General features: G+C 44.8%; 1 protein-coding gene across 8 annotated transcripts in view; it reads left to right on the top strand.

Annotated features, from left to right (window-relative positions):
- The window catches only part of SAMD11 (sterile alpha motif domain containing 11), a 135,782-nt gene that overhangs the window by 38,974 nt on the left and 70,772 nt on the right, over positions 1–26,036 (top strand). For all 8 annotated transcript variants that reach the window (XR_006387921.1, XM_044281810.1, XM_044281811.1 and 5 more), the window contains exon 3: positions 5,278–5,447. Coding sequence is in view for 7 of the 8 variants with exons in the window: in XM_044281810.1 (XP_044137745.1) it covers positions 5,278–5,447 (170 nt within the window). In the remaining variant the exon portion in view is untranslated. The remainder of the gene's footprint in view (positions 1–5,277; positions 5,448–26,036) is intronic.

Genomic DNA, 26,036 nt, shown 5'->3' with positions numbered 1-26,036 from the left:
AGTGCAGGGCTAAATGATGTCCCTGTGTCATGCAGCGCCCCCTCAGGGCGGTCATTGGATATAACACAGATTCCGTTTTTTTTTCAGAGTCCTTTTTTAAAGGTACAGGATTGAAAAAAGGTATTACCTTAGATTGATAACAGGTAGTAAGGGAGAGCTTCTCTATGTGTTGGGTTTGCGCTATTCATATGTCGATTTAGGTTTTGTCTTAAGACATCGAGAAAGACTGTGATATCTTTAGACGTCTTTGCAGGGTGAAAGGTCAGACGGGAGCTGTGACAGCTGGGAAATAGTGCAGATAGTCACCTTCCTTCTCCGTGTCACAGTTAAATGCCTGCATATCCTTTCTTGTTATTAATCACCAGTCCCTCGATGTTCCCTGACTGCTGCTAACTGCCCCTCAGCACCTTAATGGCCGTAAAGAGTTTTTATCAGCCAGTCGCTATCTTTTCTCTCTGGCGCACACTCAATCAGTGAATCCTTTCCCCGTGTCCTCTCCGTGTAGACAGTTTTTTTCTGTCTGACAGGATGTTCCTTATTTTTTGGCTACCATTAGCTTTGAACATGCCAATTTTCATTATGCAGTGAAGGTCAGGGGTGTAAAGAACATATCTGTGGCCAGTTCTAGTTACTTCTCTCAAAAGATAAAAAAAAATTAAATTAATTTTACAACTTTTCTGACTTACAACTATTATTGCTTGTTCCTTGATCACCTGAACTGAATCCATCTTTAGGACAGTATTAAAATGATGTCAGACAGTCCCCTAACATAATGACAGTGTAAAGGCAAAAGGGTAGAGCAGCATTAATGGCGCTCACCGTCCAATCGCGGAATGCATCAGCCACAACAGGACCGCAGATCCGTAGCAGTCCACAGAACAGAAGAGAGGTTACGGCAGCATCTCCGGTATATCCTTTATTGAAGCCATGAGTGCGTACAGGTGGCAAAAAATAAGACGTTTCGGCTATGCCGTAAACTCTCTTCTTTCTAACATGATGACAGGCAGTCCCTTTAAAGGCTGTGTATACCTTTTGGGGCAATTTTTTGTATCATTGCATCGTACTTATTTCATTTTTTCAATTGGTCTTTATTAACAATATGGAATCTTTTTTCTGTACAGAGCTGACATGCTCTGTCTTTTCCGTCATCTGAGGAGCAGACGGACTCCTTATCTCTGCTCTATGACCTTATAAACAGTCATGATAGTTCAGTTCTTACTGATAAGAATGTGGCTTAGAGCAGTGTTTCCCAACCTGTGTGCCTCCAGCTGTTGCAAAACTACAACTCCCAGCATGCCCGGACAGCATTTGGCTGTGCGGGCATGCTGGGAGTTGTAGTTTTGTAACAGCTGGAGGCACACTGGTTGGGAAACACTGGCTTAGAGGACCTTTCATGGGTCCAAACATTATAAACAGAGTATCAGGGTATGTAGGGCATAGTGCAGGGATCTAACTGCACTTACTATTTTTTCTGGGCGTTGCTTCATTCGCCAGCTGTGGCTCCAGTTGTATTCTCCAACCTGTTATGCTAATTTTAGCATCGGAGCGCTGTCCAATCGCAGCAGAGAGCGTCACGGCCAGGAAGAAAAAACTCACCTTCTCCCTGGCTGTGACGCTCTCTCCGCTGTGATTGAACAGCGCTACAGCCATGGAGAAGGAGATGCCCACGGAGAAAGGCTCAGGCTACTTTCACACTAGCGTTTAAAGTTTTGCGGTATTGAGTTTCGTCATAGGGGCTCAATACCAGAAAAAAGAAAACGCTTCAGTTTTGTTCCAATGCATTCTAAATGGAAAGCAATCCGTTCAGTATGCATTGAAATGTATTAATGCCAGATCCAGTACCAAGTGTTCCGAAAAATGGATCCGGTTTCCCGATCTGCGCATGCGCAGACCTTTAAATCTGTAAAAAAAAAAATACAGGATCCGTTTTTTCCGGATTACACCGGATAGACGGATCCGGTATTGCAATGCATTTGTCAGACGGATCCGGAAACGAATGATATCCATTTGCATACGGATCTCTGGATCCGGCAGGCAGTTCCAGCAATGGAACTGCCAGCCAGATTCTTCTAACACTAGTGTAAAAGTACCCTTAGTCTCCTCCTCATTGTGGGAGAATACAACGGGGGCCACAGAGGGCGAACGGAGCGGCACCCAGAAAAAATAGTAAGTGCAGTTAGATCCCTGCACTATGCCCTACATACCCTGATACTTAGTTTATAATGTCTGGACCCATAAAAGGTCCTCTTTAAATAAGTGTTTATGACCTCTGTAAGAAGGTACAAGGAATCATCGTGAATTATAGGTATGTGTCACCGAGGTTCCTGGCCTCGGTGGAGTAAGAGCCAGTTTTCATGTGTCAGCAGCAGTTGCTGTGAGACACCTTGCTATCTAGTATGGCTGTAAATAGCTGATCTGGGACGGCTCTTACTAGGAGTAGTCAAAGTGCTGGGTGGGTGACTACTCCCCACGGTCCTGGCCGGGTTTTGACAGGCTTATAAAAAACAGCCAGCAGTGTCAGGTGGGTGGATTACTCCTCTCTGACACTGGAGCTGTGTGAAACTCTGCTAAGATCTGAGGCATGTGTGTGGGCTGAAAGCTGAAGACAGTGTGTCGGGCGAGCAGGCCTCCTAAAGCATGCAGGTGGACTTTCTGAGGCTGTGCATTCAGCTGGGTGTGGATTAAACACCCAGGATCAAAGTTTAATATTTTTCCGAGTGAACTAACACCAATACTGAAAATGGACTGTCATACTGTGAACCTGCAACTAGTGTGAATAAACACTGCAGTTTTTGATTTACAAGCGTGTCTTTGCCTCTATACTGCACCCTCTTGTCCTGTCTACCAGAGCGAATACCCACACCTCTCAGTAGTTTAGAGATGAGGGTAATTAGATGACCGGCACAAAGTGAAAGTACTAGTCATACAGTTATAAAAACTGTTAACCCTTTGTGACAGAACGGCTCAATATTTTTAATAAAGGCCAATTGAAAATATGATTTTTTAGCTAAAAATAAGTTAAATGCAATAATAATAAAAATTGCCTCCAAAGGTGTACATAGCCTTTAAAGAGGACCTGTCCCCTCTCCTGACGTGTCTGTTTTAGTAACTACTTGCATCCTCCATGTAATTACAATTCTGTAGCCTCTATTCTTATAACTATGTTGTGCCATTCCTCTTTTATTCCTGCAAGAGGTAATGAATGAATTGCCAGAAGTCTGCAGTGAAGGCCCAGATGGGTGTTACCAGTTGACGGTGTGTCCCTGCACCGCGCTAATTGATAGTGTCAGACTGTGCAGGGACACCCTCCTAAATAGTAACGCCCATCTGGACCTTCACTAAAAAGTGCACAACAACTCCATTAAAAACAGTTTGAACTCACCCTTACTGCAGGAGCTTTCTGTGAATGTCATGCAGGACTACAGCTTTTCCTGAGTCCGTAGTGGACATGTGTGATGTGCGTTTTTCTTTTCCGGCACTGAGTTCCGTCCTAGGGGCTCTATACCGGAAAAGAACTGATCAGTTTTATCCCCATGCATTCTGAATGGATAGAAATGTGTCCAGGATGCATCAGGATTTCTTCAGTTCAGTCACTGAACGGCGTTTTGGACAGAGGAAAATTATCTCCATCCAAAATTATGGATCAGTTGCCGGAATGCCGGATTAGTGCTGGATCTGGCATTAATTTACATTGAAATGTATTAGTGCTGGATATGGCATTAAAAAAACTGTACCGCAATACTGCATGCGCAGACCGGTAAAAATGTGAATTTTTTTTATAACGGATCCGCTTCTCCGGATGACATACGGAGCGACGGATCCATTCTTGCAATGCATTTGTAAGACGTATCTGCATCTGTATCCTTCTACAAATGCTGTCCGTTTGCATGCAGATTGCCGGATCCTGTAGGCAGTTCCGGCTACGGAACTGCTTGCCAAATCACTCTGCCACAAGTGTGAAAGTTCCCTTAGATCTCTAAATGTGTACATTGTGTATATGAGTGTCTTGGTGATAGAGAAAAATAATTTGTTCATAAAGCACAAGACAGCATTTCTGTCACTGTGTGCCAGCGTGTGCCAACCAGGATCCCTTGGGACCTAGTCATGGGTTCTCCAGTAGACAGGAATAGCGAGAGCTGTCACTTTTACAATAGGAATGATAGCAAAACATTTTGGCATGGGTGCAGGCAAAGCAGTCTGCTAATCACGGACAGAATATAGATTGCTTTACCTGCCCCCATGACAAGAGGTGAGGATTGGTAACCTATGGAAATATCTTTGGTAACTAATATTTTCAATTGTAGGTCTCTCAATCCTATGTGTATAGTATATCATACAACTAGTGTGTACTGTGCTGTGTGGCCGCCAGAACTCTCTGGTAATGGATGAATAAAGTTTATTGAATTTCACACTTTGTAGTGTATTTCATGTCCTTTAGTTATAGTGTGCGTCCAGCACGTCAGTGGTACTCGAGATCTGTCTGCATTACTACTCTATGGATGCAGATCCAGAAACCAAATTCAGGACAGCCGTGGTCCCTGGGACTGAATCGCTGCAGGGCGTACATTATAAGTGTGTGCACTGGTTGTCTGTCCCAGAGAGCATCTGTAAATGACTAGGCTTGTCTACTCTTCTTAAAGTGTAACTGTCATATTTTTTTTTATTTGCTAGTTTATTAGAGCTAGGCATGTATATCTGAGTTAGTCTGTAAATGATTGCCAAAAGATCTGTAATTACCTTATAATAACAGCTTTCATTAATGTCCCCTGTCCCTTTCCACTGCTCCCTTAAAAGACTATGTCTCCGGCTAAGAAGACAGGAAGACGGAGGGGCGGTCCTTCACACTGCATGCCTGCATTAGGCTTCTGAGTGAGGAGGCGTGTCTCTCAGTAATCCAATCTGATTGGCTGGCAGGGAGCTGCTGGCTACACCAAGTGTGTATGGGAAGTGAGGGAAAGCAGTTTTGGCCTCAGAGAACTGGCAGAGGAGCCATCTTGAGCAGGTCCTCATATTGTAGAAGTTAAAACAGCCGTAACTAAGGGAAACACTCAAATAAAACAGTGGTATATGAAGAAACTAAAGATTGCTTTATGCATAATGCTGCAGTAGCAGTAACATATACTAAAATAGATTTTTTTATGAAAACATGGCGGTTACACTTTAATTTCGTGTTTGGCGTCAGAACTTTCATTGTGATTGTACAGTTCAGATATTGAAAACTGCTGAACAATAGTCCTCAGAAAACTTTAGCGTTTTTATTTTCTCCTTCTTGCGCAGAATCGGGGGCGACTAGCTGAGAAAAGAACTATCCCACTTCCACCTAGCCGGATACCGAAAAAGGAACCCTGCTCTCTGTTCTCCCCAGGGGATGAGAGTCCCAAAGGCAATGGAGAAATCCATTCTGTAAAGCTGGAAGAGGATCTGCACATTAGTATCATGAAAAGAAGGTACATGTCCTAACGAGACGCGGCATTTAACAAGCTCCCAGTGCCCCTGGGGTAGAGGCTTTGAACAGCCGTCATGTGTGGGCTCATTTTGGCTGATTCCTCCCTCATGCTGGCAACGTTTTCACGGAAACAGGATCAGTTTGTGCCTTTCGGACAGCACCTGCTGCATTCACTGATCCCGTCCCAGCATGAGACAGGGCAGCCCTGCTCTGCTAATCTTGTAACATCTGAGGGTGGGAGAATGTCTGCTCTAGAGATTCAAGCCTTTCTCCTATTCCCATATTATGGCTCCTCTACAGTCGATGAAGTTATTTGCTATCATTCTTGCTCTGGTTGCAGGGTTTGCCATGATTCAGTGAAACTTTGATGAATTGCTTTTCTCTATGTCTGAGATAAAGTTCATTTGCAGTCACTCATGTCGTGCCAATATATTCTGCAGCGATATACAGTGATTGTCATTATTCATATCAGTCCTTCTCTGCATACTAGTTTTAGGAAGTCAATGTTTTTAAAGTGTAGGAAAAAAATGAAGTACCAAGATAACACCTTTACAAGAAGAGTGAAAATGTACAAAATTGGCTTGTTACCCCGGATAGGCTCTAAATTCCAAATCCCGATCAGCTGTTTGAGAAGGCAGCGGTGATCGCAGTAGCTCCGTGGCTTTCTCCCTGCTATTCCTAGGCCAGTGACATCATGTTCATTGTTCACATGGCCTATGAGCAACTAAGTCCCATTCAAATGAATGGGGTTGATTGCAATACCAAGCACAGCAGGAGCTCCGCTGCCTTCTCAAACGGCTGATCGGCGGGGGTCTCAGGTGTCGGACCCCCAACAATCAGATACTGATGACCTATCCAGAGCATAGCAATCAAAACACGGTCATGGCAGCATGTTCCTGTTCCATCTTTATTACTTGTACTGAAAATAATGTGTACACACCACCAGCTTTTCAGTACGAGTAATAAAGATGGAACCGGAGATGCTGCCATGACCGTGTTTGATTGCTGATCTGTGGACCGCTGAGGATCTGCGGCCGTGGTTGGGCTGGTGCATTCCGGTGTGGTCGGTGAGGTCCGTGGGTGCTGCTCTTCAACTTTTATTATATACTATCCAAAGGATATGTCATCAGTATAAAAATCTCAGAAAATCCTTTTAATGGGGTTGGCCCATCTCATACCTTGGTGTCATACCGCTAAGAATGGAGGCCGCAAAGTGAAGGAGAGCGGACCGGGCATGCGCAGCGGCACCCCATCAATTTCTATGGGGCTGCTGAAAACATTTGGCTTGGCTATTTCCATCAGCCTCATAGAAGTGAATGAAGCGGTTGCTGCGCTTGTGCGGTGCTCTTCCAATTAATTTCTATCGGACTATATGCCACTAATGTATGAGATGGGACAACCCTTTTAATGGTCACACAGTCTTTCAGGTTACTATGTGACCATTAACAATGCCTGCATAGTATGGCTGTACCTTTATACTGAACTTGTGGGCTATATATGGGTTAAGTACAGCTGCTTGCTTTCTGTGTGTGCGTCAGTCGCCAATATCACTACAAATGAAAACTGTATGTTAGGTTGGGATTGTCCGAGTGTCTAATACGGATGAACTGTCCTCAGGATAGGTCATCAATTTGTGATCAGTAAGGGTCCGACCCCTGTACACCTCCGATCAGCTGTGTGAAGAGGCTGTAGCACTCCAGTGCCACAACCTCCTCACAGCTTACCAAGCACAGCGCTGTCCATTGAATAGTGGCTATACTTGGTATTGCATTACAGGCCCATTCACTTTAAAGAGGTTCTGCAGTTTTTTTAAACTGATGATCTATCCTCTGAATAGATCATCAGCATCTGATCGGCGGGGGTCCGACACCCAGGACCCCTGCCGATCAGCTGATTTTTTTCAGGACCAGTTCAGTTTTGAAATGAATTTGAGGGTCTTTATGTTAGAAATCCCCTATAAATGACCCCATTATGAAAACTGCACCCCTCAAAGTTTTCAAAATGACATTCAGAAAGTTTAACCCTTTAAGTGTTTCACAGGAATAGATGCATGTTCTTGTAGCCCCTTTTTATTTCATTTTTACAAGTGTTAAAAGGAGAAAAAGTGCCACAAAATTCGAGTCAGAAAATACATCATATGTGGATGCAGAGTGATCTGCGGGTGAACTACACGGCTCAGAAGAGGAGCGCCATTGGGATTTTGGACAGAGAATTTTGCTGAAATGTTTTTTGGGGGGGCATGTCACATTTAGGAATCCCCGTGGTGCCAGAACAGCAAGAAACACCCACATGGCACACCATTTAGAAAACTAGACCCCTCAAGGTACATAACAAGGGGTCTAGTTTCCTAAATGGTGTGCCATGTGGGGGTTTCTTGCTGTTCTGGCACCATGGGGGCTTCCTAAATGTGACATGCACCCCAAAAATTTTGGAAGACTGTGGACAAATAAATTAAAATGGGGGAAGAGGATTATAAATTTAGTACTCCATGGAAGTGTGGTACTCCCTGAAGCAACCGTTAATGCAGAGGCCCGGCGGGCCATCTTCTAACGCTAAAGGGGAGTGTGTGTGTGTAAAACTTTATTTAGTGTGTGTGGGGGGACGGTGTGTTTTAACGTATACCCTGCGGTGGGGTGGGCGATGCGCTAAACAGTGTCCGGACGTTCTTTTACGGCTAAGAGTGCCGGCCACAGTCAGCGCACCTACAAAAAAAAAAAAGTGCTTGCGCCCCCAAAAATGTGTGTTGGGGGGCAAGCTGCAGATCCGGGTGCTGCACACAAAAAAAAACTACATTTTTTTTTTCACTTTCCCTGCCAAACCTTAAACTCTCCATAAATGTTTGTGCCAGGTGGCACTTTATGGTGGCTCAGGGGCCACGGATGGCGGCGGGTCGTGTGGGAGGCAGAGTGACCGACACGGGGCTCCTCTCTCCTCGCTCACACAGAAGTCTGTGGGTGGGGAGAGCACCGATCCGTCCACCTGTCCGTCCAGCCAATCACAGGCGATCCTGAGAGGTTGCGTCACCGCCACCTCACAGGATCTACGGAGGGTGATTGGTGGTATATTACACCACCGATCACCCTCCTATTCCGGGTCACCGGAGACCCGAATGACGCGGAAACGCTGCAAACCACAGGTCTGAATTAACCTGCGGTTTGCAGCAATCGCCGATATCACGGGTCACAGGACCCCCTTCGGCATTGTCACAGGGTGCCTGCTGAATGATTTCAGCAAGCACCCCGTCCTGCTTACCGCCAGCCGCGCGGCAGTGATCGGAAATACACAGGCCGTACATGTCCGTAAGAGGTTAAAAAAAATGCAGATCCCCTTTAATGGGACTGATTTGTGCCTAGGCCATGTGACCAATGAACGTGATGTCACTGGCCTAGAAAGAGGGCTCTGCGCTCGGAGTCTCCCTAAAAAGCTGGTCAGCAGAAGTGCACGGAGTCGGACCTTCACCAATTAGATACTGATGACCTACCCTGAGGATAAGTCATCAGTATTAAAAACTTGGACATTTCTACTTTTAGAAGAAAATGTCTCTCGGTTACAGGTTTCCTGAAGCCTCAACTTTTATCTTGCCCAGTGCCTATGACCACCCATTGTGTATAGACTGAAGTGTTGTAGTTTGACACCTTCTTATTCTTCCTTCGCACTTAATTTAAAAGTCTTTTGTCTCCTAAGTGACTTGCTTTCCATTTACTGAAGGATTTAATGGTTTTACCGCATATCATTGAGATAGGCCTGCTCTCGTCTGTCTACGTATCGGGTGACGTCATCCCGGACTGTCTGGTTGCCTTCAGTGTAGTAGCAATGACCCTTGAGATTTATTGAATAATGATAGTGGAGCAGTCCTGCCTGGCGCCAGTCGGATGATTCACACTTAACACAGTGAGATGTCAATGGACACTGACACACACCTGAGAGTCATCGGATGTATGACTGTGTGACATGACGGCTTGTGTAATAAAACCTTGCATTGTAAAAAAAAAAAAACTTTCAATCTGAAATCAAACACTGAAATAAATATATATTGCTCTATTTATCCACTGCACAGACCCATGCCGATCTGATATCAATGGCTTATTGTGCGGATAGGCTGACAATATCGCAATCTCGGAGAAACCCCGTAACACTTTAATTAATCTCCATTTATAGCTCTGTTCCCGTTAATTCATTCTGATTAAAATATTAGACAGACATTTTTAACCAGTTTTAACCAGGTTGAGACATCAGTCCGCGCTCAGTCTCCAGTTAGATTTGCTAAACGGTGACTTGGCCCAGTTGTGAAAACCTTGTAATTAAATCACATCAAAGTCACTTGAAACTAAATAGAAAAGAATTTAATTGAGTTCAATGTTATGATTTCAAATTTGCATGAGATTTCACCTCGAGAGACTCAAATGTAATTTAATTGCATCGCAGCCAAATCTCCTTTTATTAAATCTTGCTATTAGTATAGGCGCTGGTTATCGCAAACTGCCCCTGCAAAGTGGGAGGCAGAGAAGTCTAGGCATCTTTGTGTAAAGAGCTGAAATTGCCTGTATAGATGATGTAGCTTCTCAGTCTCAGCCATCTTTTCTATAGGGGTTCCTACCACTATGCTTGTAGCATTGCATAGTGGGTGGCCTGAAGCTTTTCTGTGTAGTTCAAATACGTGAAAGCTCTCCGGCTCCTTCATCCTAGGTTATTCCATAGCTTGGTGATCAGTGAAGGTCCAGGCAGTCAGAGCTCCATGGAAGTAGTAAGCAATGCTATATCTTAGCAATGTGCCATATCTATCATGGAAAGCCCCCCTTTAAAGTGGTTTTCTGAGAGTTTAATATTGATAGGTCCATCAGTATCTTATTGTGGGGGATCTAACGTCTGGCACACTCACCGATCAGCTGTTTGAAGATGTCAGGATGCTCTGGTGAGCTCTTTGACCTCTTCCTAGGCACAGCTCAGTCCCATTCAAGTCAATGTGCCAGCCACTATACAATCTACAATGCTGTTCTTGGTACTCTATGAGTAGACCGCAGTGCTCTCTGGAGTGCCACATCTGGTTGGTGTGGTTGCCAGGTGTTGGACCCCGGCCGATCTGATGTTGATGACCTATCCTGAGCATAGATTATCAGTATTAAACTCTTGGAAAAACCCTTTAAGATAAACTATTTTAACCTTGTAACCTCAAAGTTCTCCTGGGCCTAAAGGTGCAATCACTATGAAATCATTATGAAGAGGACTCCTTGCATAGCTTTATAAAAGTTGTTGGTGGTGAACTTCTTACCTCATTTTATACCATGTCTTAAGGTGACTGTACACCTTAGATCCTCAAGTGTGTGGTCACCTCTCAAACATGTCCCTGGTTATTTTGAAACTAATGTTGTGTCTTTCACCCAATATCTGTCATCAGGGGGAACCCAAGTACATATTATATCATTGACCTGCCCTGCTGAAATCTGTAGGTTCATCTAATGTGTATGACCACCTTCCAATGGTTTTCGAAGACTTTAGAACTGATGACCTATACTCTGGATAGGTCATCAAATAGCTACTCGGTGGGAGTCCGTCACCCAGGAACCCTACCGATCTGTTTGAGAAGACATCGGCAACAACTATGAGTGCCACCACCTTCTCCTTGCTTACCAAGCACAGCGCCGTACATTGTATAGTGGCAGTGCTTGGTATCCCAGCTCAGACCCATTCACTTCTATAGGGGTGAGCTGCTCCTAGGCCATGTGACCGATAAAAGTGTCGTCACTGGCCTAAGAAAAGCTGGAGAAGGCTGTGGCACTACTGCGAGCACCCATGCCTTCTCAAACAGCTGATCGGCGGGGATCCCGGGTGTTGGACCCCCACCGATCAGATACTTTTTTTTTGCTTCAGGATAGGTCATCAGTTCTGAAGTCTTGGAAATCCCCTTTAACAATAAGCTGGTTAGTCATAGGGTGTCATTAATGGGCATGCACATAGTTTACAAACTACCTTTGTCTATGTAATATTTCGTCATTTGCCCTGCACAAAACTAAAAAAATACTCCTGTCATCGCCCTATCAGTTAACACCCCCTAAGCTGATGAATTGCTAATGACACAGGTTGGATGGCAGGTGCGCTTTAAGAGCTACACATTCACATTAAACATCAAAGTCAGATCGACTATATATTAAATTTGGAAGTTTTAACTGCTGGTGAAGCAATGTAGTAGTTGCCTTGGGGGCTGAAGCTTGGCAGCAGGCAAAGCGTGAGGCAAGACCACACATCGAGATGATTGGGAAGTAAATTTTACTTGGGTTGGGTGGATGCTGTAAATGAAATGATGATATGCTAACAACCCAGGTATTAAAGTTCCTTCCCTGCTGCTCCAGGTCCCTGTACTCACCACTGTAACCTCCAGCACAATATACTGGAATGTGTTCACCTCAAACCTCAGGTTTACTTTATAAAGCACACTTTTTGGAAGCGTGCTACCTTCCAGTATTGTGAGGAAATTCTTTGCTCGTTGCCTCAGTAACTGGAGTTATACTGAGAGAACCCCGCACAATACGCAAGTGGAAAGCCTATGTTCCTTTGTCTATTAAATTTCGGGTGCTTTATGCCGGCATAGCTCCTGCAGCCACTGTTAGGACGCCTGTTTCTTATGTTTCCATGACAACCATAGAGATCTCTTTGGAGAAAGTTCTGATGTCATAACCATAAGATTAATGAGGTCGCCAGATACCAGAGAGCACCTAGTGCATAAAGGACAACTTGGGAGCCAGCGTGACACATGACGGATGTCCCCGGCAGTGTTACAGGCTCTCCGGGCTCTTCTTCCATTATGCGGGTTGTTGTGTAGGTCACCTCTTTTCTCAGGAGTATGAGGGACCTGGCCTCTACCATACACTGTATTGTGTATCCCACTAGATTTAGAAAGCTGAATAGAATTTGGATGTTTAATCTTGAAGGCAAATTAGAAGTTTGGCCTGTTACCCTATGGACTATATTTCTGTAGGTCTAACCATGAGTTTAGCCCAGCACAGCTCAGATGAGTGTCGTAGTTGCAGCAGTACCGGCATGTCTACTGATGACTATCACTGGGTATCAGCGTAACACGGACACTGTCTGGCTAGCCTTTTGGTCTGGGCTAATGCCAGCGTGTCATCCGATCTCCCTCCTCATTGCCAGACGGAACAGATGGCCTTTACTCGAGCTCCAGTCACATCTGCCCCTTCTCTTTAACCTTTTGCTAGCCTTCATTTCTGTCCCCACCCTGCATTAATATGATCCCCTCGGACTGGAGCTTTAAGTGTCTGAGCTGCCACTTTGCTGCCTCTTGAAACATAAAGGAGACGGGGGAATATCTAAACCAATTAAAGGAAGCGAGAGGTGACATCTTGGCGGGGGCTCTCATGTTCATAAGAAATGGCTGTGGCTGAGGCAAATTACTTTTTCCATCTCTTGAATATAGTGAAAAGGTGTCTCAAACACCCAGAATTTTAGTGGACTCACATGTGCATGGTCAAAAATGGTATGGATGTAGTTTACTGTCTAGACAGAGAAGATAAGACCCTAATTACATGTAGCATTCTAAGTCAGTGTTTCTCAATGTTTCTATGTCACGTACCCCAACCCAAATAAGTTGCCACGGGTTGGGCCTGAGGTTATGACCACACTGGGATACACATTAAACCGACTAATATACGGACAGTCCCCGAGGCTAGGTTTTTGGAGGCCCCCATAGACTGTAGGTATGGATAAACCACCATTTAAAAAATGTAAGTTGAAATGTTATTTGTATACCCACAATTCCATGGACTGGCAGGGCTCTGCACCTCCCCCTTATCTGATGACATCTTACTTGGCATCTGATAACCTGACTCAATGGTAAAACTGTAGTATCTAAGCTTCCATGCCTAAGTGCAGAAAGCCTTAATTTTCCTTGGCCGTTGAGGAAGTGTATAGAATAATGCTGATTAATGACTCCGGGATCTCAGGAGCAGACGATAATGAAGGGATTTATTTACCCATTATCAGACTGTCAATCTTTTGGCAGGCCACAAGCAGAGCACATGGTGCTATACAGGGTCATGGGGATTTTTCTCTTATCTTGTGGTTTATTGATAATCTTGTATTTTTTCATTTTAGGACAAGGGCCATAGATTGAATTCATTTGAATGGGGTATAGCATGGAAAATCTGATCATAATGCTTATCCTGAGGGTAGCTTTGGATAGTAATGGATCTATAGGGTCTCAAATTCCATGAGAAGGGAATAACTCATTAATTGTAGAAGAAAAGGAAGGATCATATTCTTCTCATTGATGTTATCAGATATAGAAGGCTTCCAATCTCTCGATATGTTTTCATATGTATATTTTTTTTATTGCATCCTCCTGTTGCAGCCTTTTACACCCCCGCCATCCCTGCAAACAAGTCGTGCAGAAGCAGCAGGAGGCATCTATGTGAGGAAAAGCTGGGCGCTCTGTGAGGGGGAGTTTTTTAGTAAGCGGCATGGGCAGCCGCTTTGCCACCTGCTGCCTCTGCCTGATTATGGCAGTGTGGAGGAGTGAAAGTAGCTGCAACTTGGGCTATAGCGTTAAGAGACAGGTATTCTATTACATGCAAGAACCAAAACATTGGCATTGTCCTACCTTCAGGTCATCTTGAGAGGTGGACAATGCAGCAGTGGTCAAGGATGACCATCTGCATAGACCTTAGAGCAACCCTTACAAAGTCCACGGCATGTTAGATCAGCCACGTTACCAGCGACTGTTCTCATCCTGCCCTCACCTAATGCACATTGACCATGGATGAAGAATTTAATGGTCTAAGACAGTGGTGGCTAAGCTGCGGCACTCCAGCTGTTGTGAAACTACAACTCCCAGCATGCATTGTTGCTCTGCTCTTCTCAGAACGTTCATGAATGTTAATGTTTCCAGGACTTGAGGTGCCCATGCACATGGGAATAAAGTCAGCTGAACCTGCTGATTTCGGTGCGACTATCCTGGTCTCGCTCTTGCTCTTCTCATGCTATGCCTCCATGTCCCCTTTATTATACAATTTAGGATTCATCTTGAGTCCTGGATTGATCACCTATGGATCATAATTTGAATTTGGTGGCTATTATTTATTTATTTGGATTGCCTTCTGCAAGAAATGGGATCTGATCTTTTGTAGGAAGTAAATAAGAAGCAAATGGAAAAGTAATTCAGTGTCCTGCAATTGATTGGGTGATTGGGTTACTGATGTTGCTAAAGTGGACGGAGAGACCCATAGTGACAACATTATATACGTGACCATCCTCAACGGGTTCTATACTGTTCTGCTACGGATGTCAAGAGAGCGGACAGCTTATAGTTTGTCTAATCTCTATGTACATAGGGGCATATTTATTAAGACTGGCGTTTTGGACGCTGGTCTTAATAAAGCCCTAAGCTGGAGGAGGATCCTCCGAAGTAATGAAGAGGCGCCGGCCTCTCCATAACTTCGGCGCATCCAGCACCAGTTCTAAATGTAAGACCGCTTCCGAGCTGTCTTACATTTAGACCTTTTTCTATGCCTCAAATTTTAGACCTAACTGTTGTGCCGCTATCTGCGCCTAAAATACGCCTAATATAGGTGTATTTCAGCTTATATATAAATGACCCCCATAGTCTTTATGTAAGTTGATGGCCATCTCAACTCAATGGAGAACACAACACCGAAAAAAGAGACCATGTATTTGCTAAGGCCTAGGCTCAGATTCGGTAAAAGTGTTTGGAAAGGGATTGCGCCATAAATTGCTTTTCAAAGTGTATTTTCATTAATTACTCTAGCTACTATTTCTCCTTGGATAGTTTTATGTTTTTCACATTTACCTCATTAGCAGTTTTCTCTTCTCCCCCATGCTTGAATCCTACCTCCTTGTTTGCCATGTGTCTGCCGTCCTATCATGCCTTAGGACAAGGAGATGTGTCCTGACATCAGCAGATCATGTGACACTAGCCACGCCCCTTGTTCTTACCGATGACTCTTCCTACGTTACAAGGCTCAAATGCAGGACGTAACCAACAGCAACTAAATACTAAAACTGATTTACCACAGGGCGCAGTGGTAGGCTGATTTTAGAAAGAGGCAGTTTTGATGAATAGTGGTATTTGGGGAAAGCACTGTAACAATGATATCTGTTTGGCGGGATACATTTATATTAGTGCCACAACCCCTTAAAGTGGTTTAGTACATGGATATTAGTTTTTCTGGACCCTTGGCCATGTTTTTTTTTTTTTTTAGTATTTGTTGCTAAAGAATTCAGATTCATCAAGAAGCTGGGGCATTATTTTAGGCTTTCTAGTAACTAAGCAACTGGAATTCTTGTGCCCATTGGTGGCGACCCCTGCTGTGTGGCCATTTGTGACACAAAGTACTGGCTTCTATCTTTTATTTCTGTGCTCTTCCGGGAACACTTCTGACTTGTTTCATAGAAAGTGACATACCCCCACAGAGCGCCCCATGACCCTCTTTCTGGAGTGAAGCCTGTCACCTCTCTAAAATAGAAATGACTGAACATCTACATTATTGACATTCTGCAGCGGAGGACGCCATGAATGCCAGGTACAGATGAGGTGAAAAGGTTATTGCACACCAAGGATCGGACATAAATCCCCGTTAACGCCTCGTGGATCGAAGTAGCAAGAGCTTAACCCCTATTTTAGACCGCTTTATTGTTCCCTGCGAGGATCAACGGCCGTTTATTTTTAACACTTTGAAGCCAGGATTTTCTTGCCAAAAATACTACTATAAGGCGGCAGAAAGTGCATTGCAACGTGGAGTTTCATGATGTGACCGTGGAGTTTGTGACCGCCGCTTATGTCTTCGAAACAGAAAGAGTTGCTGGACAGCTGCCACCACTCCGGAAGCTCTGCCAGATCTGGAGGTCTCTTTGGTCAGGAAATGGTTACTATCTGCCGTGTGAGAGCAGATACCCTCTTTCCTGAGTTTGAAAAGAAGAAGGAAGCGAGACTATCTCATGCAACCGTGCGAGGAGGAAACAGGTGAGAGATGCTGGCTACATAGGCAGGACAGCAGGATCACGTTTTAGGGACAGCCACTTTCATCTATAAGCTTGCTGTAGGTCCAGATGACCAAGCAAGACTGGTGTTTGGGATGAGGCATTTGGGATATTTGGCTGGCTACTTTACATCTGGTGACATCTGATTTTTTTTTCTTTCTTTTTTTTTTGTGGAAAGATGGCTAATGTGCATAATTTTTTCCCAGAGGATCATTGCATGGCCTATAAGACTCCTTGCATCTGTTAGACACTCTCTACAAGGAGAAATAGTACACCCCCCCCCCCCCTTCCCCAATACTTGGCTAGTTTGACTGTGATATTGTACAATATGGTATAAAAAAAAAAGGCTAAAACAGATATAGTTGTCAGCGTTAGGGCAGTTTCAGGTATGACTACAGGTGCAGTCATTTTGCACCTGTTTTTTTACCATCGACATTTCCAGTGGTGCAAAAACAGATGCACCCTTAGTTAAATAGGGGGTGATTGCAGGTCTGTAGACATCGCATTACTGTGAGCTAAGTAGGATAATTATCAAGACAGACTTTGAAATGCATTGCTTCCTGGGAAGAGAAGAGAAATCTGGATCCCATCTCCAGATGCTGTAGGCCAGTTAGTGATGACCTAGAATCTGCTAATGGGCTACATGCTCCTCTGCATTGGGGGGGGAATCGAGAGGAATCTGGGGAGACGTGCTGGAAGGTGGGTACGTGTATTTAGCTCACATGGCCAAGGGGTAATTATTTGGAAAAGTTACAATATGTTAGTTAATTGCCAGATGGCTAGGTATCTGCATGAAGGGTAGCTTCACCTTTGTGTAATACTGGTTTATACAGACAGGAAATGTAAACTACAACAGTTTGTAATATGGCTTAATTGCCTTTTTTCTTCACTTTGTTTGTTTCACTCTGTAGCACATGTAAAAAAAAAAAATCTTCAGTTTTCAGTTAACAAGCAGGCTATTCTTATGTCTCTGTTCAGTAGGTTGACCATACAAGGCTTTGCTGACCGTCCCTAGATATACCTATTTAAATGATAAGGAGTGTAAAGTTGTATGTCGGGCTTGATGAACTAATCAGATGCTCGTATCATCCATAACAATACGGCTTTATTTCCACTCAATACTGAAAGGAGCCAGAAAAGATCAGTCAACAGCAGTTGTTGGTGATGGTTTCTAGGTAACGACATGAGGATATTGGTTGCGATGTTGACTTTCTAGAGATATGGAAGTAGGAGCAATGCATTTGAAGGCTATTTTGGCCAGGTAAAGTGTGAACATACTACTGGTCTACCAGAATAAATGTGTAGATATTTGGGAGACTTGAAGGAGTACAGTACATGGCATTACCGCTAAGACCAGATGCTTATGTCTCATATATATCAAGCGTAAAAAAGCCCATTAGCTTAGTCAGGCCGCTGTTTACAGGGTGGCATCTCCTTGTGCAAAAAAGCAACGCTCGCCTGTCTCCTACCAAATGGGACGAGGACAGAATGTACCAGTGAACATCTCTATATATAGAGCGCAGGCCCGCAGCGCCACACGGCTTCCCAATGTGAGGAAATTGATAGATGGAAAGTGACGGTGCCTGCCGCAATGCAATTTTATTCTCATCACATCCACCTCAGCATTCCCTGGGGGTATATTTTTCCTCATGCCCACCTGGTGTTGCATCACCATCAATCTATATAGATATATACATACACTGACGAAGGAGACTGTAAAACTCTCTTCTATACATGTGAATGGGGTTGTTTCTGCAGCACGTACGAAGAACTTTAGGCGCATGGGACGGATTCAGAAATTTTTGCAACAGATCGGCCACATGTGAACCTACCCTGTTTCCAAAATTCAGAAAAGGCACTGATATTTCCATTAAAGCTTTTCTCTGTAGGTTCCACTCCCGGCCATCAGATTATAGCCTATGACTTTGGTCCCAGCACCTTGTCACCATTTTACCAGTCATCTGATACATTTATAGCGGTCTACCTATGATAGGGACAAGAGGATTGCTCATGCCATTGCAGAATTAATCTTTTTCTATTCCCCGTGTGATTTTTTTTCCTCCCACCGCTCTCCACACTATTGATTATGGCAATCAGGTCGGGGGGAAAAAAATTGTGTGCGGATTAAATAATGATATCAGTTGGAGCCGTTCATTTTGACCATTAATGTGTAGAAGGAAGATGATGGTTGTGATTTGTCATTCTCTGTCAGATCTTTGTGGAAATCATTACCTAGAGTCAAGATTTCCTGGATTTATCAGACGCTGTGGCTTATGGGTTTTTTCTCTCTTTTTATCTGAATGGAATTGTATTTCATTCGGATTGTAAGCACTACTTTTAAAGTAGGTGAGTAGTGACTGAGCATATTCCATAGTTACTTGTTACAATGCTAAGGGTACCTGCGCACGGTGCAGAAAGTGCGCAAGAAATCTGCACAAAAAACACACATACATCCAAACTATTTATTGCCGTTTTGGTGTGTTTTTTGTTCATCACGTTAACAACCCCTCTGAAATCTATCGGGAAAACCACAGTCCAAAAGGTGCACAAACAATTGACATCTTGCAGATTTTGAAATTTGCATGGAAGGTCAATTTCCACACAGAAAACATGAGATTTGTCAAATCTTATTCACTTTGCTTGTACTTGTATTATGCTGCAAAAATCTGTGCACAAAAAAACGCATGTAATTCACATTGTGTGCAGTGAACTACAAAACCTGCAATAAATGTAGAGTCTGCAAAAGTCTGTAATATGAATTACACTCATTGACTAACAGTAACGCAGTTGTTATAATGGAATGAAAGGTTCTCTGTGTGAATGTAATGATGATATCTGTGAGCACAATATTGGAGCGAAAGGATACGTAAGAACCTGTTGGAGCGCCTCTAGCCTGGATGCAGGATGAGATACGGCCTCTAGCCTGGATACAAGATGAGATACGGCCTCTAGCCTGGATACAAGATGAGATACGGCCTCTAGCCTGGATGCAGGATGAGATACGGCCTCTAGCCTGGATACAAGATGAGATACGGCCTCTAGCCTGGATGCAGGATGAGATACGGCCTCTAGCCTGGATACAAGATGCGATACGGCCTCTAGCCTGGATGCAGGATGAGATACGGCCTCTAGCCTAGATGCAGGATGAGATACGGCCTCTAGCCTGGATGCAGGATGAGATACGGCCTCTAGCCTGGATGCAGGATGAGATACGGCCTCTAGCCTGGATGCAGGATGAGATACGGCCTCTAGCCTGGATGCAGGATGAGATACGGCCTCTAGCCTGGATGCAGGATGAGATACGGCCTCTAGCCTGGATGCAGGATGAGATGCGGCCTCTAGCCTGGATGCAGGATGAGATGCGGCCTCTAGCCTGGATGCAGGATGAGATGCGGCCTCTAGCCTGGATGCAGGATGAGATACGGCCTCTAGCCTGGATGCAGGATGAGATGCGGCCTCTAGCCTGGATGCAAGATGAGATATGGCCTCTAGCCTGGATGCAGGAGGAGATACGGCCTCTAGCCTGGAAGCACGATGAGATGCGGCCTCTAGCCTGGAGGCAGGATGAGATGCGGCCTCTAGCCTGGAGGCAGGATGAGATGCGGCCTCTAGCCTGGAGGCAGGATGAGATGCGGCCTCTAGCCTGGAAGCAGGATGAGATGCGGCCTCTAGCCTGGATGCAGGATGAGATGCGGCCTCTAGCCTGGATGCAGGATGAGATGCGGCCTCTAGCCTGGATGCAGGATGAGATGCGGCCTCTAGCCTGGATGCAGGATGAGATGCGGCCTCTAGCCTGGATACAGGATAAGATACGGTTGGACATGGAGGCGCACAGGTTCGGGATCCGGCAGCACTTTTCGGTTGCCAAAGCTGGTGTCGCAGCTGATCCCAAAAAAGCTTGATTGGAGATAAATCTAGTGAGTGGGCAGCCAAGGTTGTATCTGGTGTAGACATTCCTGGGAAACCATCGCTGTGAGTGGGCAAGCATAATCCCGCTGAAAAATACCATTTGAAAGACCTGCCATGAGAGACAACACACGTGGGAGCAGGATGTCCTACACATATCGTTGAGTGTCCCTCGTATCACTACTATTGGTGAGCGTCTGTCGTACGTGATGGTTTCCAGATCATCACACCAGTAGCTGGGGCAGTGTGTCACTCCACAGCAGATGCAGGATTGAAGTGCTCGCCACCTGGCCTCCATACTGAAACCTAACTGTCAACGGATCCCAAACAGCAGTCCAGGTTTCTCGTTCATGACACCACTGTAAGCGAAGGCAACGGGAGCTGGCTGTTAATGGCAGAACACGTAATGGTCACTGTGACACCAAATTTCCTTCTGCTAAGTGCCTGGAAATGGCAGTAAGGTGCCACGTGTGTGTCTGGATGATGGATAATGAAACTGTGGGAGCTGCTTGTGCTTGTAGGCGGATCAAGCAATCCTCACTACTGGTGGTCTGTCTGGACCGTCCAGAGACTGTGCTCTGTGTGTTCCCTCCCATAACCACTGTTCCTAACAGCTAGGTCAGAACGGCCTAAATGGCGGGCAATGATCAAGATTGTGTGCGGGTTTTCCGCGCGGATTTGTGTGCGGAAAATCCGCAGTGTAGGTCATGTAGCTTTTATTCTATGAGAATTTGAAATTCTCAGTGCACACGATGCAGATTTTTTTTTCCGCGCGGATTTTGAGCTTCGGTGCGGATTTTAAAATCCGCAGCATGTCAATTTATTTTATTTTTCCTGACCGGATTTTCTTCATTCACTTAGTAAAATCCGCACCGAAACCGCACCAAATCTGCATGCAAATCTGCACCAATTGATGCGGATTGACCGCACAGATTTGCCTGCGAACACCTGCGGATGTTCCTCACATGAATCCTGAACGTGTGCATGTACCCTCAAAGTCTATTAACTGGGCAAAATAAATCTTTGAGTGTGTGTCGTAAGAGGCATGTCTAGCAGTCAACGACCTCTCACCAGGAGGTACACTACTCAGAAGTAGCTTCTGATAGCCTTTTTCTAGGACAGTGGAAGAAACACTTTTACTCCTCCTCTTGTATCAAGACTCAGTGTCTAATCAGACCACTCCTGATCCAGACCACTAATCATTTGCACATCTGCCTAAGGCCTCATGCACACGACCGTTTTTTTTTTTTCTGTTTACGGGCCGTTTTTGCGTACGGAACCATTCATTTCAATGGGTCCACAAAAAAAAAACGGAAAGTACTCCGTATGCATTCCGTTTCCGTATTTCCGTTCCGTTGAAAGATGGAACATGTCCTATTATTGCCCGCAAATCACGTTCCGTGCCTCCATTCAAGTTAATGGGTCCGCAAAAAAAAACAGAACACATACGGAAATGCATCCGTATGTCTTCCGTATCCGTTCCGTTTTTGCGGAACCATCTATTGAAAATGTTATGCCCAGCCCAATTTTTTCTATGTAATTACTATATACTGTATATGCCATACGGAAAAACGGAACAGAAACTGAGACACAACAGAAACAAAAAACGGAACAACGGATCCGTGAAAAGCGGATCGAAAAACACTGAAAAAGCCATACCGTCGTGTGCAATAGGCCTAAGACATAACTGCTTGCTGAGTTTTGCAGCAATCTGACATTTTTATCTGGATGCATTATTCTTCTGTCCCAGTGAGCATTTAATAGGAGTAAGCAGCAGACTTGTATCTTTATTTAGCATTTAATGGACAAATACCTTAAAGGGAATCTGATCAGTTGCATGCCCTTCTAGGCACAGTAAACTAGTGACAGACCCTGATTCAAATGCAGGGTCACATTTTTATTTTTTGGGGGTTCATTCATTTTCTTAAAATCTCTGAACAGCTCAAGTAGGACCCAATCATGTTGCCCTAAGAGCATAAAACCAGTGCCACGTTTCCCAAATTGTCTGAGAGTACAACAAAAAAAGCACATATTTTTTCTGCACCATTTATGGGCAAAGTCTGATATTGCAGCACAACCCGATTCAAGTGAAAAGTACTGAGCTGCAATACCAGTTATAACCGATGGCTAATGGTGGCGAAAAAACTTCAGTCACCTGTAGCAAATACAAGTCCACATCGGGAGCTCTGCTTAAGGCCTCATGCACACGAACATTCTTGTTTTGCGGTCCGTTTTTCACGGATCATTTTTTCCCTATCTGAGTTTTTTTTCTTCTCTAAGTCCTCTTCCGTTTCTTTATTCCACAAAACATATCCGTATGGTTTCAGTATACGTTCTGTTTTTTTGCGGATCGGAAACAGTAACATATTAATCACCAAACACATGAGCAATATGGGCTGGGAATGGCATTTCTACAGTATGGATCTTCAAAATATGGATGAAATACGGATGTGTTACGTGTGCGTTCCGTATCTTTTGCGGACCTATTGACTTGAATAGGGCCTCTGACCGTGATTTGTGGACAATAATAGGACATGCACTACTTCCGGAAATACGGAAACGGAATGCACACGGAGTACCTTCCGTTGTTTTTGTGGACCCATTGAAGTGAATGGTTCCGCACACGGTCCGCAAAAAAAAAAATGGAACGGAAGCTGAACGAAAATATGTTTGTGTGCATGAGCCCTAACCCAGCACTGACAGTCTTGCAGACTTGTGTGTTCTTCTTACCTCATTGTACACATGAGTAAGCGGAGGGGTGTTCTCCCGAAACGTCGCGTGGAGGGGAGGAGGTGTGAACGGTGTCTGTCTCAGCGCCCCTCATGATGCACCATTTTATATTGCGATAAAGTAAAGAAATAAAAAGAAACAAAAGGTTTTGTACCGCAAATTGCGAGTATGACTTCTATTGGTCACTCACATACAATATTGGCACAATGAGTTAAAAAAAACACTCAAGTTTGAAAGGCGAAAAAAAAACCTCTGAAGTCAGAACTTTTGGATGGCCATATTTTTCAGCAGATAATGATAGTAAGATGATATGATAATTGATGTATGGCTTATGGGGTCAGATGAAGCTACACACCCTTTCAAACACTTCCTTCTGATTAGGTAAGTGGCCCCTGTCTCAGTATTTCCACGGGCGTCTGCCAACGGCAAATCTGCAGAAGAAATTTACAGACATTGCGGCTCACTTTAAGGCTCTCTTGGTTTTTGTGTCACCGTGCCCGGCTTACAGGCCATTCTTTCAGAAAGCGGCCAAGTGTGACCAGAGCAGAGAAGGAAAATCCAGACCCCAGTCTTACCTTCGTGACAGACGGTATGACCGTAAGACGGAATAAGTAATGAGCAGAAGGGACCCTGAGGCAAATGGGATTAGGAAAAACAGTTTCAGGTACAGAGGATGGATTTTTAAGCAGAAAAAAACACCTAGCCAACTATTTCTATTATATAAGCAACTTCAAGTGCCGGGCTGTTTCACCCCACGATATACACTCACCTAAAGAATTATTAGGAACACCTGTTCTATTTCTCATTAATGCGATTATCTAGTCAACCAATCACATGGCAGTTGCTTCAATGCATGTAGGGTTGTGGTCCTGGTCAAGACAATCTCCTGAACTCCAAACTGAATGTCAGAATGGGAAAGAAAGGTGGGCTACAACAGCAGAAGACCCCACTGGGTACCACTCATCTCCACTACAAATAGGAAAAAGAGGCTACCATTTGCACGAGCTCACCAAAATTGGACTGTTGAAGACTGAAAAAATGTTGCCTGGTCTGACGAGTCTCGATTTCTGTTGAGACATTCAAATGGTAGAGTCTGAATTTGGCGTAAACAGAATGAGAACATGTATCCATCATGCCTTGTTACCACTGTGCAGGCTGGTGGTGGTGGTGTAATGGTGTGGGGGATGTTTTCTGGGCACACTTTAGGCCCCTTAGTGCCAATTGGCCATCGTTTAAATGCCACGGGCTACCTGAGCATTGTTTCTGACCATGTCCATCCCTCATGACCACCATGTACCCATCCTCTGATGGCTACTTCCAGCAGGATAATGCACCATGTCACAAAGCTCGAATCATTTCAAATTGGTTTCTTGAACATGACAATGAGTTCACTGTACTAAAATGGCCCCCACAGTCACCAGATCTCAACCCAATAGAGCATCTTTGGGATGTGGTGGAACGGGAGCTTCGTGCCCTGGATGTGCATCCCTCAAATCTCCATCAACTGCAAGATGCTATCCTATCAGTATGGGCCAACAATTCTAAAGAATGCTATCAGCACCTTGTTGAATCAATGCCACGTAGAATTAAGGCAGTTCTGAAGGCAAAAGGGGGTCCAACACCGTATTAGTATGGTGTTCCTAATAATTCTTTAGGTGAGTGTATACATTGGTTCCTGTGCATCACTTGTAGGGAAACTCTCCACAAGATGAGCTGTGCTGAAGTGTTCCTCTGCTCTACAGTGGACTGCCTCTCTGTGCTGCACACGGAGGTTCTGGCCTCTTTGTCTGTGGCATTAGTAGTATTCTTAAGAAATAATATCAGGATTAATACATACTAGAAAAATAAGAAGAGTGTAGGATTTAGACCTCATGCACCTGAATCTGTCCATATTTCGGTCCGCAAACCAGGGATCCGCAAAATATGGACACCTGTATTTTTCTCACTCTTAGGCCCCATGCACACTGCCGTGTTTCACAGCCGTGTGCGGGCCGTGGAACCGCGGCCTGGATCCCTCCTGAGAGCAGGAGCGCACGTCGTCACTGGTTGCTATGACGCCGTGCGCTCCCTGCTGCCGGCACAGTACAGTAATACACTGGTATAGATCATACCAGTGTATTACTGTATTGCGGCGGCAGCAGGGAGCGCACGGCGTCATAGCAACCAGTGACGCCGTGCGCTCCTGCTCTCAGGAGGGATCCAGGCCGCGGTTCCACGGCCCGCACACGGCTGTGAAACACGGCAGTGTGCATGGGGCCTTAGGCCTTATGCCCACGACCGCTCTGTTTTATTGCAGGTCCACAAACCGCGGATCCGCAAAAAAACGGAAGCCGCCCGTGTGCCGTCCGCAATTTGCGGAACGGAATGGGTAGCCCATTGTAGAAATGCCTATTCTTGTCCGCAAAACGGACAAGAATAGGACGTTATATTTTTTTTTTTGTGGGGCTACGGAACAGTGCAACGGCTGCAGACAGCACACGGAGTACTGTCCGCATCTTTTGCGGCCCCATTGAAGTGAATGGGTCCGCATCCGAGCCACAAAAACTGCAGCTCGGATGCGAAACAAAACAACGGTCGTGTGCATGAGGCCTTATTGCTAGAAATGACTATTCCTGACCGCAAAATGGACGACAGCTATAATTTGTGTAATGGACATACGGATGCGGACAGCAAGAGGATGACATCCATTTGCTGTCCTTTTTCTTGGCAGACCAATAGAAAAGAATCGTTCCGTGTGCGATCCACAAAATCGGACAAGGATGCAAAATACGGTCATGTGCATGAGGCCAAAACACAACTGTTGGGGTGTTTTCATATGGCCATGTGCTTCCGGGTCCGTGCAGCTGCTCCACAAAAGACAGGACATGCCCTCTCTTTGGCCGCAACATATGGGTCATGGACCTATTTAAGTCAGTGAGTCTGCACCATGATGTGGAGTGCACACAGA

Source organism: Bufo gargarizans, chromosome 2 (assembly GCF_014858855.1).
Source record: "Bufo gargarizans isolate SCDJY-AF-19 chromosome 2, ASM1485885v1, whole genome shotgun sequence".
Taxonomy (NCBI): Eukaryota; Metazoa; Chordata; class Amphibia; order Anura; family Bufonidae; genus Bufo; species Bufo gargarizans.
The sequence above is the reverse complement of the archived record's forward strand: the minus strand, read 5'-3'. Positions and strand labels throughout refer to the sequence as shown.